At 28.9% G+C, this 14,667-nt stretch overlaps 4 protein-coding genes and 1 long non-coding RNA gene across 6 annotated transcripts; 3 read left to right on the top strand and 2 right to left on the bottom strand.

Annotated features, from left to right (window-relative positions):
* Positions 1-525: 525 nt before the first annotated feature.
* Positions 526-2,964, top strand: LOC124498862 (uncharacterized). The gene is made up of 3 exons (XR_006959520.2): positions 526-1,695; positions 1,752-2,442; positions 2,501-2,964. It is a non-coding gene; the product is annotated as an uncharacterized LOC124498862 (long non-coding RNA).
* LOC124498859 (uncharacterized) lies at positions 2,776-5,029 on the bottom strand. The gene is made up of 5 exons (XM_047062679.2): positions 4,800-5,029; positions 3,689-4,734; positions 3,415-3,618; positions 3,078-3,335; positions 2,776-2,974 (listed from the first exon to the last, which is right to left on the bottom strand). Exons 1-5 carry the CDS (start codon positions 4,804-4,806, stop codon positions 2,909-2,911), a joined length of 1,581 nt encoding a protein of 526 aa, XP_046918635.1. The 5' UTR covers positions 4,807-5,029; the 3' UTR covers positions 2,776-2,908.
* Positions 5,030-5,686: 657 nt separating this feature from the next.
* LOC124491824 (uncharacterized) lies at positions 5,687-8,409 on the top strand. Its single transcript, XM_047054566.2, has 4 exons — positions 5,687-6,270; positions 6,337-6,617; positions 6,678-6,796; positions 6,870-8,409. The coding sequence occupies exons 1-4, from the start codon at positions 5,800-5,802 to the stop codon at positions 7,571-7,573; spliced, it is 1,575 nt and encodes a 524-aa protein (XP_046910522.2). The 5' UTR covers positions 5,687-5,799; the 3' UTR covers positions 7,574-8,409.
* Positions 8,410-8,701: 292 nt separating this feature from the next.
* Rab32 (RAS oncogene family member Rab32) lies at positions 8,702-10,728 on the top strand. The gene is made up of 5 exons (XM_047063247.2): positions 8,702-9,181; positions 9,247-9,698; positions 9,777-10,037; positions 10,142-10,285; positions 10,365-10,728. Exons 2-5 carry the CDS (start codon positions 9,276-9,278, stop codon positions 10,476-10,478), a joined length of 942 nt encoding a protein of 313 aa, XP_046919203.1. The 5' UTR covers positions 8,702-9,181; positions 9,247-9,275; the 3' UTR covers positions 10,479-10,728.
* Positions 10,729-10,734: 6 nt separating this feature from the next.
* On the bottom strand, positions 10,735-14,629 carry bbc (choline/ethanolaminephosphotransferase 1 bbc). Of its 2 annotated transcripts, XM_075736083.1 has the most exons (10): positions 14,253-14,483; positions 13,648-13,792; positions 13,396-13,576; positions 12,982-13,322; positions 12,685-12,911; positions 12,491-12,616; positions 12,266-12,424; positions 12,075-12,200; positions 11,844-12,003; positions 10,735-11,030 (listed from the first exon to the last, which is right to left on the bottom strand). In XM_075736083.1, the coding sequence occupies exons 3-10, from the start codon at positions 13,473-13,475 to the stop codon at positions 10,819-10,821; spliced, it is 1,431 nt and encodes a 476-aa protein (XP_075592198.1). In that variant the 5' UTR covers positions 13,476-13,576; positions 13,648-13,792; positions 14,253-14,483; the 3' UTR covers positions 10,735-10,818. The 2 variants fall into 2 exon arrangements, with proteins under 2 accessions (XP_075592198.1, XP_075592197.1); XM_075736082.1 differs by lacking the exon at positions 13,648-13,792 and having other exon boundaries at positions 14,253-14,629.
* Between the last annotated feature and the right edge of the window lie 38 nt (positions 14,630-14,667).

Genomic DNA, 14,667 nt, shown 5'->3' on the forward strand with positions numbered 1-14,667 from the left:
CAAAAGCTTTTTCTCCCCCGGGTCAAATACAATAGGAAGGAATATGAATATGAACATACACACACAATAGTAAAATTATCTCTTGTTAATTACACTGATGAAATCAAATCTAATTTCAGCCATAGAACCATAATTCGAATCCAAAATGAGAGAGACAATTGTGAAACGCTGTAAACAAAAAAACAAACAAACAAAAAAAGCTTAATTGATATTAGAAATTTTGCAATTCCGCATGATTTTTATTATCATTATCGGAACATTCATTCGAAAATTTATATTTTTGACCAGTGTGGGTGTTGTGTTTATACAAATTATTATTTGGTTTACGATTCACGGACAGGCAGGCAGACTTTCAATATGTATCGGCTTTTTTTTGTCAACAATATTATTCTGTTATACTCCTTATCTTTATAAAGTTTTTTTTTCGGGACAATTCTGATGATGATGATTCGATTAGCAAGATGACAAGTGATAATGACGAATCTCTGACTAAATTCATACTATACCAGAGGACCAGTGAAAAAAGGGAAACGCGCCCAAAAACTTTGAAAATATACTTTGCCTTTTTTATCCACAGATTAAACTTCGCTATCAACCAACAAAGAATAAAAAATAACACCACACCTGTGTTATATGGTAATAAAATAATAATAATAATAATAAGAATTTAGAAATCAAACAATAACAACAACGATAATGATGAACAAATAAACAACAAGATTAGATAGAAGATTTCAATATTATTCATCATATCATTATCAAAGTCATCACTGTTTTTTTTGGAATTGATTCATTTGGATTAGTTTGATCTAATTATTATTCACCGATTAGTTTGTTATTTAAATGTATAACATTGTTCATTATCAACACAAACATGTTTATAATCAACATTTTGATCATTGCATAATGATTATTCATAATTCTATTCGAACGATAATCATTGGCAAAAAAATCTTGATATGAATCAACAACAACAATCATCATTTATTTGTTAACATGATATAATCATCTTTTTATATTCATAATTTTTTTTTAATAATTGACAAATTTTTTTTTGTTTCATATATGACATGAAAATGACATTTGTATTAATGAATCATTTCCTGTCTTTTTTTTGTTTATCTATCTTTTTTTTGTTGATTTGATTTTTTCTTTCAATTTTTGATAATTTAGTTTGTCATCATAATTTTCACACACGAATAATTTGCACATAGATATGGGCTGAGCGATTTTTATTTTGTTATTGTTGACAGTTGGCTTAGAAGATAACAGATTTTTTCGTTCAAAAAAAAACTGATGAATCGATTCTACCAATATATTGTAATGTACAAACTATTATGCATAATAATCAATGTGGATTGCAGCTTTATATGTTGTCAAAAAAAATGTGAAACCTCACCGCCACCACCACCCATGAAACCAAAAAAAAAAACCAAACTAATCGCGCCTCTCATTACCTATCCAGGTATTATTATGTGCAAATATATTATGACCAGAAGAAACAACACAGGAAAATCAACGGCGATCACGACAAAAAATATAATGATGATGATCAACCAAATAATGGCAGCAGGTATTTGTATCACAATCCGGGGGTCTATTTTAGAACCAATTGAAACACGAATATCGAAAATAGAAACCAAAGTCAAACAAGGGAAAAAATCAGTCCGTCCGCCTGTACAAAAAAAACAGTGGGTATGTAGTTTTCTTTCTGTTGTTTCAACCAATAATACCATTTTAACAATTACCAGATTAATAATAAAATGTGTTCACCATCATCACATATAATATATGTCACGCAACAGTCTTTTTCTAATTTCAAGCGGAGGGAAGGATTCTGGAAATGTTTTTCGGCGAATTCTCTGTACATTAACTTCCAACTTATGATCCAACAACCACACATTCTCTTGTCATATAATTCGCTAGTCGATGCCACGCCAATTTTTTTTTCGCTTGGTAATATTAACAACCAAACGAACAAAATTCCAGCATTTTATTCATTTTTTTCCTATTCTGTTGTGGTGGGTGGCTAATAGCCATCATAACAAAACATTTCAACCAGAAATTATAGCCCGAAAAAAAACATATTTTATATTTCAGTTTGAATCTATCATCGAACGTGATCGGGCCATTTTTCTCGGACTATTCAAATGGTACACACATTGTGTGATGGATAATTTTTAGTTTCGTATTTATAGTCTGACAATATGTATGAAATTATATTCAAAAAAATGATAATGTTTTTTTTTAATAGAAACATTAAAATCACCATAACTATAACTGAATAACCATTGTCATAATAAAATTGTATTTTGAACAAGATTATTGGTCAAAACAGAAATTATTGCCCCAATGACATGTTTTGCCTTGGTTACCACCAATGTTTCGAATGGGATTTATGTGTGAGAAAAAACATCCAAAATTGAACGGCCAATTCAAATGGTAACTAAATTACATCGGCATTTTTAATTTTATAATTTAATTATTTTTTTTTCTTTAGAAGTGAAAAAAATGAAAAATTCCTTAAAAAATAACTTGGGCTGTTCGTAACAAAGCATCTTTTTTTCCGTATAACAAGCCACAGTGCACAATTGTGTTCAATTTTTATTTCTCTTGTCGGTGTGTGTGTTTGTTTGCATAAAAATAATCAGAAAATATTTTTTCTGTGCTTTGTTCGTTCGGCTCGAGTTACTTTGAAAAGGGAAATGAGCATCAAATCAATTTTATGATAATTAATAGTTGGTCAATAAAATAATAATGAAATAATTATTGAAATTTTCTTTTTTAAATCAAGAATAAATTAATTTTATTGTAATAAATTTTTTTTAAAAATATAATTTACAAAATGATAACAATGTCGTTTGGTGGTATGTATATTCAATATCAGAAATCCATGATCAATCGAATATTAAACAAGTAATTTTTGATGAATTATTTCATACATCATACATTTACGAAATGCAGGTATGTGTTTCTGTTTGGTAACGAAAAAAAAGAGAAGAAAATTGATTCATTTTTCAAAAAATTATCCTTGTTTTTTCCCAACAGAAAAAGAAAATAATAATTTCAAAACATACTTGTGTGAATGTCAATGAAGCACGACGGGAAATATATTCAGCATATTTACAGGCGAAAACACCACAATCATAATAATTTTGTTGTTTTGGTATATCAGGTATTTTATATATCAATTTCCATTCATTCATATCAAGTTCAATGTTTTTCTTTTTTATACTTTCAGTTTGTAAAAAATTTGTCAATAAATCGATACAATAACGAAATTCATTTCCAAGAGAATCATAATATACGATAGATTGTCGTTCATTGTCCACCACCTGGCCATTTACATATCAAAATAATTTTTTATTATTATTAGTGAAAACATTTTATGTAAACAAATAATAATAATATTACCGCTAATCGCCAATGGCTTGAATGATGTATAGGAATAAGTAATAAGTCATAAGAGAAAAAATCCAATTTATTTGCCCAACGACCTGGACCGGAACCATTAGAAAGTCGAGTGAAAAAATACGTACTAAATGCATATACTGATGGATATTTTTTCCTATCATTCTGAGATCTTGATACGATGAGATTCAGATAAAATTCAATTACCTTATTTAAAAAAAAGAAAAAAATTATTAATGTTGAAATTTTACTAAATTAAAAATGAACCGACACATACAGCATCATTAAGCCAATTACAACCATCCAGTGTCAATATATCTTTGGTATGAATATTAATTGAATATGCTGATACTAATAATTGATCGGGACTATTTAGAATTTCATCAATTTCATCTTCAATTTCTTCCGTTAATGGTACAACAACGGTAGTTTTTGTATCTTCAATTTGTTTTACACGATCCGATATTTCATGATCACGTTGTATATATGGTATAAATCTTTTAAATTTATAATAAAAATTATACGGTATGAATGGCTCGAACATTGATTTGATTCTGCTCGTTATTGTTTCACGATCATTTTTAAATATTTTTACATGATTTAATTTTTCATAGATTTGCATATCACTTATATTGGATTTATTACTATCAACAATCAGTTTATTATTATGAGAATTTGATTGTGACAGTGGTGATAACTGTGTCGATGAAGTTGATTTATTGTAAACCAAACTGATTTTGTTCTCAACAGATGATTTAAAAACATTAGATTTTTCAGGTAATTTCCAATAATCTTGAATCATATTCAATCTACTCGTATTGATGGATGTTGAATTTTTTCTCGAATCAATTTCGTCATGATGAACTGTTGGCAAAGTTGTTGCGAAACCTTTGGATTGTACCAGATTATACAATGAAAAGGAATTCGTTAAGGCCGTTGTTTGACGATCATGATAATTATTCCTATTCGATGGTGAGGTTGGCTTTTGAAATAAAGTTGGTAATGATTTAATAGCACTTTCATTCGTTTTAAAATTATTTCGTTGATCGAAAATTCGTCGATTCGGAACATTCATATGTTCCATTAACATTTTTTTGAATTTTTCACGTTCATTATATTGAAATGAATTCATTTTGGAACGATTTTTATTTTTTATTATTCTATTACCATTAGATTTTAGTGTTGATGATCGTTCAGATTTTCCAAAACGATTCATTAATGAAAATGATGATGCGGCGGCTGTAAATCGAGAGCCGCCTTTTTGATGATTATTCGGTGTATTGTGATTATTATTATTTACAGTTGATGTTGCGAAGGAATAGCCTAATTAAGAATTTTGAATAACTTTTATTTAAAATTTTCGAAATAAGAAACAAATCAAATATTACCGGCCATGATAAATGTCGCCGTTGATGATGATCACAGAAATAATTTCAACCAATTAGATGGCATATAAATGACAACCGTAATTGATTATTTTAAACTTATTTTATTTGATAATAAAGATTTAAACAAAAAAGAAATATTATCAAATAATGAATGATACAGAATTGAAGAACAAATAAAAAAAAGAATCCATAAACCCGCTCACACACACACACCGCCTCATCACACGTACAAAGAAGCTGTTCATATAGTACGTTTGTTTTTTTAATAAAAAAATCGAACTAGTTTCACGAACATCCACAGAGTCTATAGTATACTAAGTTCAGCACATCAAGTGTTCCAAGGCAATCAAATCCATAATTATGATCTATGATTTAAATCTTTATTTTTCCTTATTTAGTGATTTTATTTATGTAATGAAAGCAAGAAAAAGACTGGTTTTTCCTAATAAACTGTTGTCATTCGACTAACAATTTTTAATCTTATTATCCAAGACAAAAGCGGATTTGTGAAACAAACAAAACTAGTCATAAGAGTCGACTGTTTTTCATTTCCATTTGTTGATCCAAATCTTTCACTAGGATTATGCAACGGACAGAATATTTGGTTTCATTTTCACCAATTATGAAACATCTTATATCATCGAAACAAAAGTATGAAATTACATTAAATCGAATGCGATGTGCGCGTACAATTTCAATTTTTGTCTTGTGTGTATAGTGGCGGTATGTTATGTTTAGTCAGCCGCGATCCAATCATTGTGTGCATCGACTGGTCGGTTATCGTTCGGGCACTCTCCACATACTCACACAACCGATGTTCGATCATTCCATAAAACAAAATTTCTGTTCCAAAATAATATATGTGTGCACTGTTGTAATAATAATGGTATACGGTTTGCTCACGTTGTTTTTATTATTTTTATATTAGTTCATTTGCCTTTGTTTCGTCAGCGACTGTTCCATTTGGTTCGGCCAAACCGATGATGATGATGACTGCTATATGAAAGAATTTACAAAAAACTATAGAAAATTGTCCATTGACTTTTGTTCATTTCTTTATTGTGTGTTAATCTACCTTTTTGTTCAATGTATCAATATTGTTTTTCGATCATTGATCGTTTATAAATCAATCAATCAAAAAAAACCTAGTGACATGATGATGACAATCAATACCACTGCATTATCACCAAGTTCAGAGATAAAAGATTCAGCAACAGCATCAACATTTAAAGTTTGTTCAAAAGAGTTAACAACAACATTACCAAAACGACAATTAGATCATTTTTCAATATCGATAGTGCAGGAATGTACTGCCATTAAAAAAGGTTTACTATGGGAACAACAACAAACAAGATTCTTTTTCAATCGTTGGAAAGAACGTTTTTTCATTCTAACACAAGATTATCTAACATGTTTTAAAAAAGGTTCGAAAAAAGTTGGCATGTCCGAAATGGGTAGCTTTGTTTATAAGGTATGTTTTTCTTTCTTTATTTGATAAAATGATTGATGATTTATTAATGTTTGAAAACATTTATAGATAAATTTAAATGAAATTAAAAATTTAAATTGGGTCGATAAAAAAAAGAATGGCGTAATCGGTGTACAATTAGCAAATACAATGATATTCTTATGGAATAATGTTGATACCGTTTTGGATGAATGGATGTCCGTGTTACAAGATTCGACTATTCGAACCAAAGATCGCCGTTCAGAAGCATCTATACGTAAATCATCAACATTGTTGCCGAATATGTTGCATTCATCGAATGTTAATGGTAGTAATGATGATAAATTTACGAAAACTGAAATTATTCAAAGGTAAGTTCCAATGATATGTTTAAATTGTCATCAAAGATTTAATCCATTAAATAATTTTAGGAATGATTCACCAAGTGTAATATTGAAATCATCGGCTAACAGTAACAATAAATTAATAAATGAAATTATTATACCGCCACCACCTCCACCGCGAAGATATCTTCGTTGTCTGTCGACAGGTAAGTAGTGTTTTGTTTATTTTATATGATAGATTTGTGAAATATAAATAAATCTCTTTGATCCTTGCTTTAGATTTAGGCACAATGAATACACATTCAGATACAAAAGTAGTAATGACACCGAGTTTATCTCGTAATTCAATGGCTATTCATAATTCACCCATAATGGTCAACAATAATAATAAAACAATATGGACGAAAACAAATTCGGATATTTTGAAAGCAAAAGATTCGACAACAATAGTGGCCAGAAAACCGTCCGATACAAGCAGTACTGCCTCGTCATCATTAATGTCACAATCATTACGCTGTAAATCATCATATGCGCTTCAATATTCACCATTAATGGTGAATAACAATAATTCACCAACACAAATGAATCAACAGCAACGACGTATCACTGCCAAACGAATATCAACATTTCAACAACAGAATAATCATCATCCAATACAAAATATGATGAAAAATAATTATCAAACATCGAGCTCATCAACATCATCATTTTTTCAATCAGCCGATTCAGAATTTACATTTGTAAATTCAAAGGCAACAACATTCAAACCTGATTCAATATTTGCCCGTGGCTATAAAACAACTACCACACATAATAATAACAGCCGTGATTCACCAACAAATATTAATTATGGATCACGAGCAAATCGTATTTCATCATCTGCATCATTAATGTTGAATCATAGACGTAAAGATCGCTTCATATTGCAAACACCAACACCACCACCGGTACCACCACATCGTACACATTTGCATAATTTTTAATTTTCTGTGTTTTCGATTCCAACTTTACAGTATAGATTTTTTACTTTGTTTCTCATCATCACTATAATACTAATTAAGCTTACATTGTGATACTTGTCAATTGATTAATTGATTTGTTTCATTGTATAAAAGAAGAAAATGATGGCATCATTTATTAGCGAAACAAAAATAATTAAAAAGACAGCAGATTTTTTTCAAAGAACATTGTCCAATAACAATAACAGCAACGATAGAAGGATTTCATTGTTCCGATTTCGTCCATTATCGTAAATAACAATCGTATTACAAGAAATTTTCGATTTTTTTATTTGGCTGTCCATTTTCATTCGAATGATATTATTACAAGAAAAACTGTCCACATAAATACTACTAATAGTATGGATTACATTAACAGTGAACTTATTAGATCTATTCATTTTAATTAGTCAATATGAACAAAAACTCTGTCCATTTGTCCGATTTCTCTGTTTTTCATATACAGTTTTTGGCCAATATTTAGCATCATTTTGAAAGTTTGACGACAATCAATCATTATTTATATATAACGATTATATAGAAATAATAAATAAATGTATGAAGAACAGACCAGATTCTATGCTCTTTGTTCACATTGTATTCATGAATTTTATATCCATTTCTTTTCTTTTTTCCTTTTCCGGTTCATTATGATTACAATGATTTAAAATAAATTCAGTGTAAAAAAAACAAACATTCTGTTTTTTGTTTCCGGACTTCAAAATCAATTGGAAACGGAAATGATGACACGATCGATTTGAAAATTGTTACTTTGCTTTTGAAAAGAAAATAAAAACGAATTTTACAAGTTTAACATAAAATTGATAAAAAAAAATTATTAACATTATCAACTATGAAATAACCATCTACAATGATTCTTAACAAAAAAAAAAAAAATTGATGATGATGATAACATGTCAATTGATTGATTGAGTGTCAGTCGAACTATCGCCATCGATTAGCTATACGATCGATTGTAACATTTATCATCCATCAACAAAATCAGTAGTAAAAAAAAACACTACCAGCTAAGATGATGATGATGATGATGAGATAATAATTGGAAAAAAATTGTCTTTCCACCATATTTGATTGATTGGTTATGTGTGGTGTATGGTTTGTTTATTTGTTTGTGTGTGTGTGTGTGTGTAATGAAAAAACTTTGATCCTCGTATTCCACATTTAGCGACGTACGATTAATATGTTTTACTGGTAAATAGATTCATCATTCATTCGTTATCCCAGAGTTAATGTCTCTGTTTTAGTGCGTGTTCGATAATGAAATAATTTCAACATTGATTTGTCATTTGATTTTTGTGATAATTTTTTTTTTTTTTTGAATCGAAGTTTTTTTTTTTGATCAGGATCGTTGTTAACATACGCACACACACACACACACCCGGTCACAAATGTCTTTGAATGAAGAAAATGAAAAAAGAAATTTTTGTTGTTTTTGTTTTGATTGGCGAAAAAATTTCCATTCATTAACATTAACTACTGTTTGAATTGTGAAAAAATTATTCAAACGAATTGAATCCGTTTTGATCACTTTTTTTGGCTTTTTTTTCTCTATTCATTTAACCAACACATTTCGTAAGTGTTTTTATTTTTTTGCTATTCTGATTAAATGATTAAAGTTCATCAATTTTTCATCATAGATTTATAAATTTATTCATTTTTTTTCATAATGATGATGATGCCACAAACATCGGGAAACAATGTATCGTCGAATGAAAACAATTCAACACAATCACCCATGGATGTGAATCCAATTACTATGAATAATAACAAGAATAACAACAACAATAATAATAGAATCATTGGAAAACATAATAATAGCAATAGACATATTGCAAATAAACATTCAAGTAGCAGTAATAATCTACGATCCAGTAATAATCAATCACCATCGAATCGATTTTCACAACAACAACAACAACAACAACGTAAAGATGCCCGAAATGACGAAACAACAACAATGTCAACATTTGTACCGGAAGTTCGTGAATATTTATTCAAAATATTAGTTATCGGTGAATTAGGAACGGGTAAAACAAGTTTTATTAAACGCTATGTACATCAATATTTTTCGCAATATTATCGTGCTACAGTATGTGTATTGAATGAATGTTGTTGTTGTCGGGTAATTGATTAATTGATTGATTGATTTTTCGTTTCATTATTATAGATTGGAGTGGATTTTGCACTGAAAGTTTTAAACTGGGATGATAATATATTAATACGGCTACAATTATGGGATATTGCCGGTCAAGAACGATTTGGTAATATGACAAGAATCTATTATAAAGAAGCTGTCGGGGCATTCCTTGTTTTCGATGTATCGGCACCATCTAGTTTTAATGCTGTATTGAAATGGAAACATGATTTGGATACAAAAGTTTGTATGGCCGATGGTGAACCAATACCTTGTCTATTGTTGGCTAATAAAGTATAAATAATAGTATTCATACACACACACTATTGATTGATTGATCGATTGATCAATCGAAACTAATTAATTGTGTTTTACTTTTTTGTTATTTCTCAATTTAGTGTGATGCTAATAAAGAAGGTATTGCAGCCGATCCAGAAATGTTGGAAAAATTTACCAAGGAAAATAATTTCTGTGGTTGGTATTATACATCGGCAAAAGAAAATACAAATATTGAAGAATCGGCTAAATTTCTTGTCGGTAAAGTATGTGATTGTATTCAATTTGATCATTGAAATTTTCCTATTTAGTTCGTTTTGATTTTCATATAAACATTTTTTTCAGATTTTACAACGACAAAAACATTTTGCACTTGAAGATGTTGCCGATAATGATGATGTTATAAATCTAGCCTATCATAATCATGGTGTAAGTAAATCGGAAAAATGTAGCTGTTAATGTGGCAATCATAATTAACCATTGTTGATGGATAGAGAGAAAAAACAAACACAAAAACAATGACTGTAAATTGATTGTTTTTTCACACTTACATTCGAGAGAAAGAGAGAGATAGAGAGACAATATCCCGGGCAATTTTATCATTTCATTTTTAAATGTAAATTTTTGCTTTATTTTAATAATATAATTATATTTACAAAATCGATATGTTTCATTTTTTACAATAAAAAAAAATATAATTTAAAGCCAATTCCGTTATAAATGTGAGTGATTGACATTTGTAAAAAAAAAAAAAAATTTTCTTTGAAAAATTACCCGCATTTATAAAATTATCAAAAAGTTATAAATCAATTTTCACCATCTGTTCTTTGGTATCTTTGAATGATGAATGTTGTAGATTTATTGTCGTTGCTGTTGTTGGCACTTGAATCGTTTGATGATTACTTCCTGTTGAACTATTCTGTAATAAAGATTCTGTTTCCGTTTGTACAGCCAATTTTTCATTATCATCATCATCATCCAATAATGAATATGAGGATCGACTTGAATGGTCTTTTTTTTCATAGAATAAATAAATATATAAAATGTAGCAGAAAACAAACAAAATGGGAAAAACAAATAAAATTAAAATGAAAAATCCAACAAAAAAAAAATCAAAATTTGAAACAAAAAAAAGAAATACAGAATTTTGCCGCTGACACCATTTAAAAAGGCAAACAAACAACAAAGATAAATCTAAATAACGAAGGACAAAATAAGAATATTCAGTAAGGGAAAATGTCTAATGTACACGCAAAATAAATTCACATTCACACATATACACTGAAAATGGAACAAATTTTGTTGAAAAGACAAAAATTTATTCTAAAGTTTTTTTTAGAAAAGAAATTAGTTACAAAATTTCCAAAAAATATTTTTGCTGCAGTTCAAATTACAAAAACAAAACAAACAACATCTAAGTAATTCTGAGAAAGAAACTCATTCTTGTATTGTGTATGATGACTCAATAATAATCGAGTGTTAGAAAGGAATGGGAATATGTGGAAAAGTAAAGTAGAAAAGAAGGAAAAACATTGATTATGATGAAAATTATTTGAAATTGGGTGGGATGAGGCGGTGCCTGGAACAAAAGTGAATAAAATGATGACAAATGAAATATATTAGGTATATAAATGTATTTGTGTATCCTGTTTTGTTGTGTTGTTGTTTCATTAAACCGATGACAAAAGAAATTAATAAGAAATAATAAAGGAGAATAGAGAACAAGTATGAATTGATTAGATAATAATAATGTATCGATTTTATATTAGATGGGTCAGCGGCGTGAATGATTCCCAGTACGTTGACGTGTTCCATAATGCCTACCGTTTGTCGTTGTCGTTGTTGATGCCGATGATGATGAAATATTATTCGATGACATTTCATTCGGTACTGATCGAATGGTCAATATATAGATCCTTAAATGATTTGCTAGCTGACGACATGTTGAATAACTAAAACAAATGAAATCCAATAATATGTAAGCCTAAAACAAACAATCAAAACAAAAAAAATTGTTTAAAAGTATGAAAAGAAAAAAAAATAAATCAAACTTACAAATGCAATCCAAAGCATTGTTAATTCATCGAAATAGAAATTAAAATATTGATTAAAAAATAATATCAAAGGACCAATGAATATGGTATCCATTTTAGACATTTCACTTTTGCTCATATGTGCAACCTGGAAAGAAAGGAAAAGTGAACATGGAAATTTAAATTGTATATTTTTCGTTTTGGCTCACTTACCACAAGTTTACATGTTATTTTTGCACATACAAAACCAAATGTAATAATATAGATGGCTACATAATTAACAAAAGCGTTGCTCATTGATTTTGAATATATAATCAATGTAAATGAATAGACCAACATCAAAGGAATTATCGGTGATAGAATCGATGTGCCCTGTGTGTATTGGTTTATAATAACAAATAAATAAAGCTGTGCGTAAAATTGAGAATAAAAACTTACAGCGATTGTTGAACCATTTTTGCCCGCACCACCAGATAGAATGGATTTGAGATCACGGAATAAGAGATAACATTCATTACCGATAACACCGATCATTGCCATTATTTTTAGCTCGATACCAAAAATCTGAATTCCGTCGAAGAATTTAAATTATAAAATAGGAATTAATGATCCATAAAACTAAATAAACATACTTTATTACTCCAAAATGATAAGCCGAAAATAGCTGATGTTAAATGTATTATTATTATCGTAAACTGTGCTTCGGTTACATCAAAGAAACCAAATTTCAGCGTACCAGAAACATATGCTTGCCAATGGGCAATATAGAATAGACTAGTTGCACCACCACATAATACAACCATCCAATTGGGATATTGACCAAGTTGCACGGATAAACATACGGATAATGAAACAAATACTGAACGAGATCATAAATTAAGGGCTTAGTAAACGAAAACAATTCGAAAATCAAAAAAAAAGATATTTACTCGTAGAAATAGCATCACATCCATGATCAAAAAGTTCACCCAATGATGAGCTTGTTTTCGTACGACGTGCTTGTTTACCATCACAAGCATCCAATGTTTGATATATAAATAAACCAATGGCAGCCAATATCAATACATATGATGGAATATCTTGTTTTGCATCCGGACTATAATATACCATCAATGAACATGTGAATACATTGACAATCAAACCGACAAGTGTCATTGCATTTGGTGCCCACCATTCCGGTATCCAGTTATCAATACACCATCTCCAAAATTTTTGCATTATAAAATCAAGCATTGTACTACCAGATGCTGAATATTTATGATCGGCCAGTCTATTATAATGGATTTATATTAAAAAAAACAATTAATTACATGTAATCATTATTGTCATTCAAATAAAAAAACCTTTTTAACTTAGCATCATTAAGCTTTTCACAAACAACGCTTGAAGCAGCGTTAAGCAAAGAATTGAAACGACCAGCCATTTTTGTGTCACAATTGTTTTTGTTATTATTTTATATAATGATGATGATGATAATAATAATTTCAATCAATCAATTAATTAATCAACATTCGATGATAAAATCTATGAAAAATAAAAAAAAAATTAATAAAATATAATTAATTGGAGATGAAAAATTAATTATTATATAATACATTTCGGCTAAGATGATTTTTTAATTGAATGGACAAATGTTTCAATAGCGATTTCATTAATTAATTGTAACAATGATGACGTTGACAAATCAATAAAATATTGTATGACAATAATCCAAAGATCTACATTTTATCAATTGGAATACTATAGTCGTGGCGTGAGGAAATTGGCTTGAAATTAAAATATTTATTTTATCTCAACAGAAAAAAAATCAATTCCAGAAAATGTTCAATACACAAACCACAAATGATACAAAGTTCGGTTGTGTATTGAAAAAAATTAATTGAACAAAAATACTACGATTGAACAGAACAAAAAAACGGATGACTAAATGGAAAAATGTGCGATATGTGATATGATGATGATAATGTGAAAAATCATACGATATTTTTCTCTATCTCTCTCAATTTCACTCTGCATTTTTTAGTTGCAACAATAATGATCGTCAAGCATAAGATAGATAGTAATACCTATATAATAATAAACATGCCTGATAATTTTTTTTTCTGGAACAACTTGAAAAAGGAAAGACTCATAATATTGGCAATCCATCGACATTGAATTTTTCCGGTATAATCTATATATATGTTTAAATGTGACTTACCAATACAGAAAAACAGATATTTTCAATTAAATTTAAACAAAAAGATTTTTCCAAAGGTTAACCAAACATATTACACACGCATATAAATTGGTTTGATGTTGTGGACAAATTATCGATTAATAGATTGAATCGAATGAAATTGTCAATTAAACATAGGAATTTAGTGAATTAAAAATAATCAAATTATGATTATCACAAATAAAATTTGACCGACAACAAGACAATTTTTTTTTCAATGATTTCTGTTGTTTTTTTTCTGTTTGCCCAATCAACCGCTCATGACGTCAGTCATCTCGTTACGTTGTCTATGAAAAGCGTTTGTTTAAAATTTGATTTTTGGTCAAAAACAAACGTTTGAGATGGCCAAATTATGATTAAACCTCAGTTATTTGAAATGAAATTTTGACAAAAGCGA

The sequence above is a fragment of the Dermatophagoides farinae genome, chromosome 2 (assembly GCF_024713945.1).
Source record: "Dermatophagoides farinae isolate YC_2012a chromosome 2, ASM2471394v1, whole genome shotgun sequence".
Lineage (NCBI taxonomy): Eukaryota > Metazoa > Arthropoda > Arachnida > Sarcoptiformes > Pyroglyphidae > Dermatophagoides > Dermatophagoides farinae.

Coding starts and splice junctions, on each gene's coding strand:
- LOC124498859 (XM_047062679.2), bottom strand. Junction 3,619..3,688: donor GTAATTGGCTTAATGATGCT/GTATGTGTCGGT, acceptor TTTTTAAATAAG/GTAATTGAATTTTATCTGAA. Junction 2,975..3,077: donor CTTCATTGACATTCACACAA/GTATGTTTTGAA, acceptor GTTACCAAACAG/AAACACATACCTGCATTTCG.
- LOC124491824 (XM_047054566.2), top strand. CDS start 5,800: ATGAAAGAATTTACAAAAAACTATAGAAAATTGTCCATTGACTTTTGT. Junction 6,271..6,336: donor TGGGTAGCTTTGTTTATAAG/GTATGTTTTTCT, acceptor AAACATTTATAG/ATAAATTTAAATGAAATTAA. Junction 6,618..6,677: donor AAAACTGAAATTATTCAAAG/GTAAGTTCCAAT, acceptor AAATAATTTTAG/GAATGATTCACCAAGTGTAA.
- bbc (XM_075736082.1), bottom strand. CDS start 13,475: ATGGCTGGTCGTTTCAATTCTTTGCTTAACGCTGCTTCAAGCGTTGTT. Junction 13,323..13,395: donor AATGATGCTAAGTTAAAAAG/GTTTTTTTATTT, acceptor CCATTATAATAG/ACTGGCCGATCATAAATATT. Junction 12,912..12,981: donor ATGTGATGCTATTTCTACGA/GTAAATATCTTT, acceptor GATCTCGTTCAG/TATTTGTTTCATTATCCGTA.
- Rab32 (XM_047063247.2), top strand. CDS start 9,276: ATGATGATGATGCCACAAACATCGGGAAACAATGTATCGTCGAATGAA. Junction 9,699..9,776: donor CGCAATATTATCGTGCTACA/GTATGTGTATTG, acceptor TCATTATTATAG/ATTGGAGTGGATTTTGCACT. Junction 10,038..10,141: donor GTCTATTGTTGGCTAATAAA/GTATAAATAATA, acceptor TTCTCAATTTAG/TGTGATGCTAATAAAGAAGG.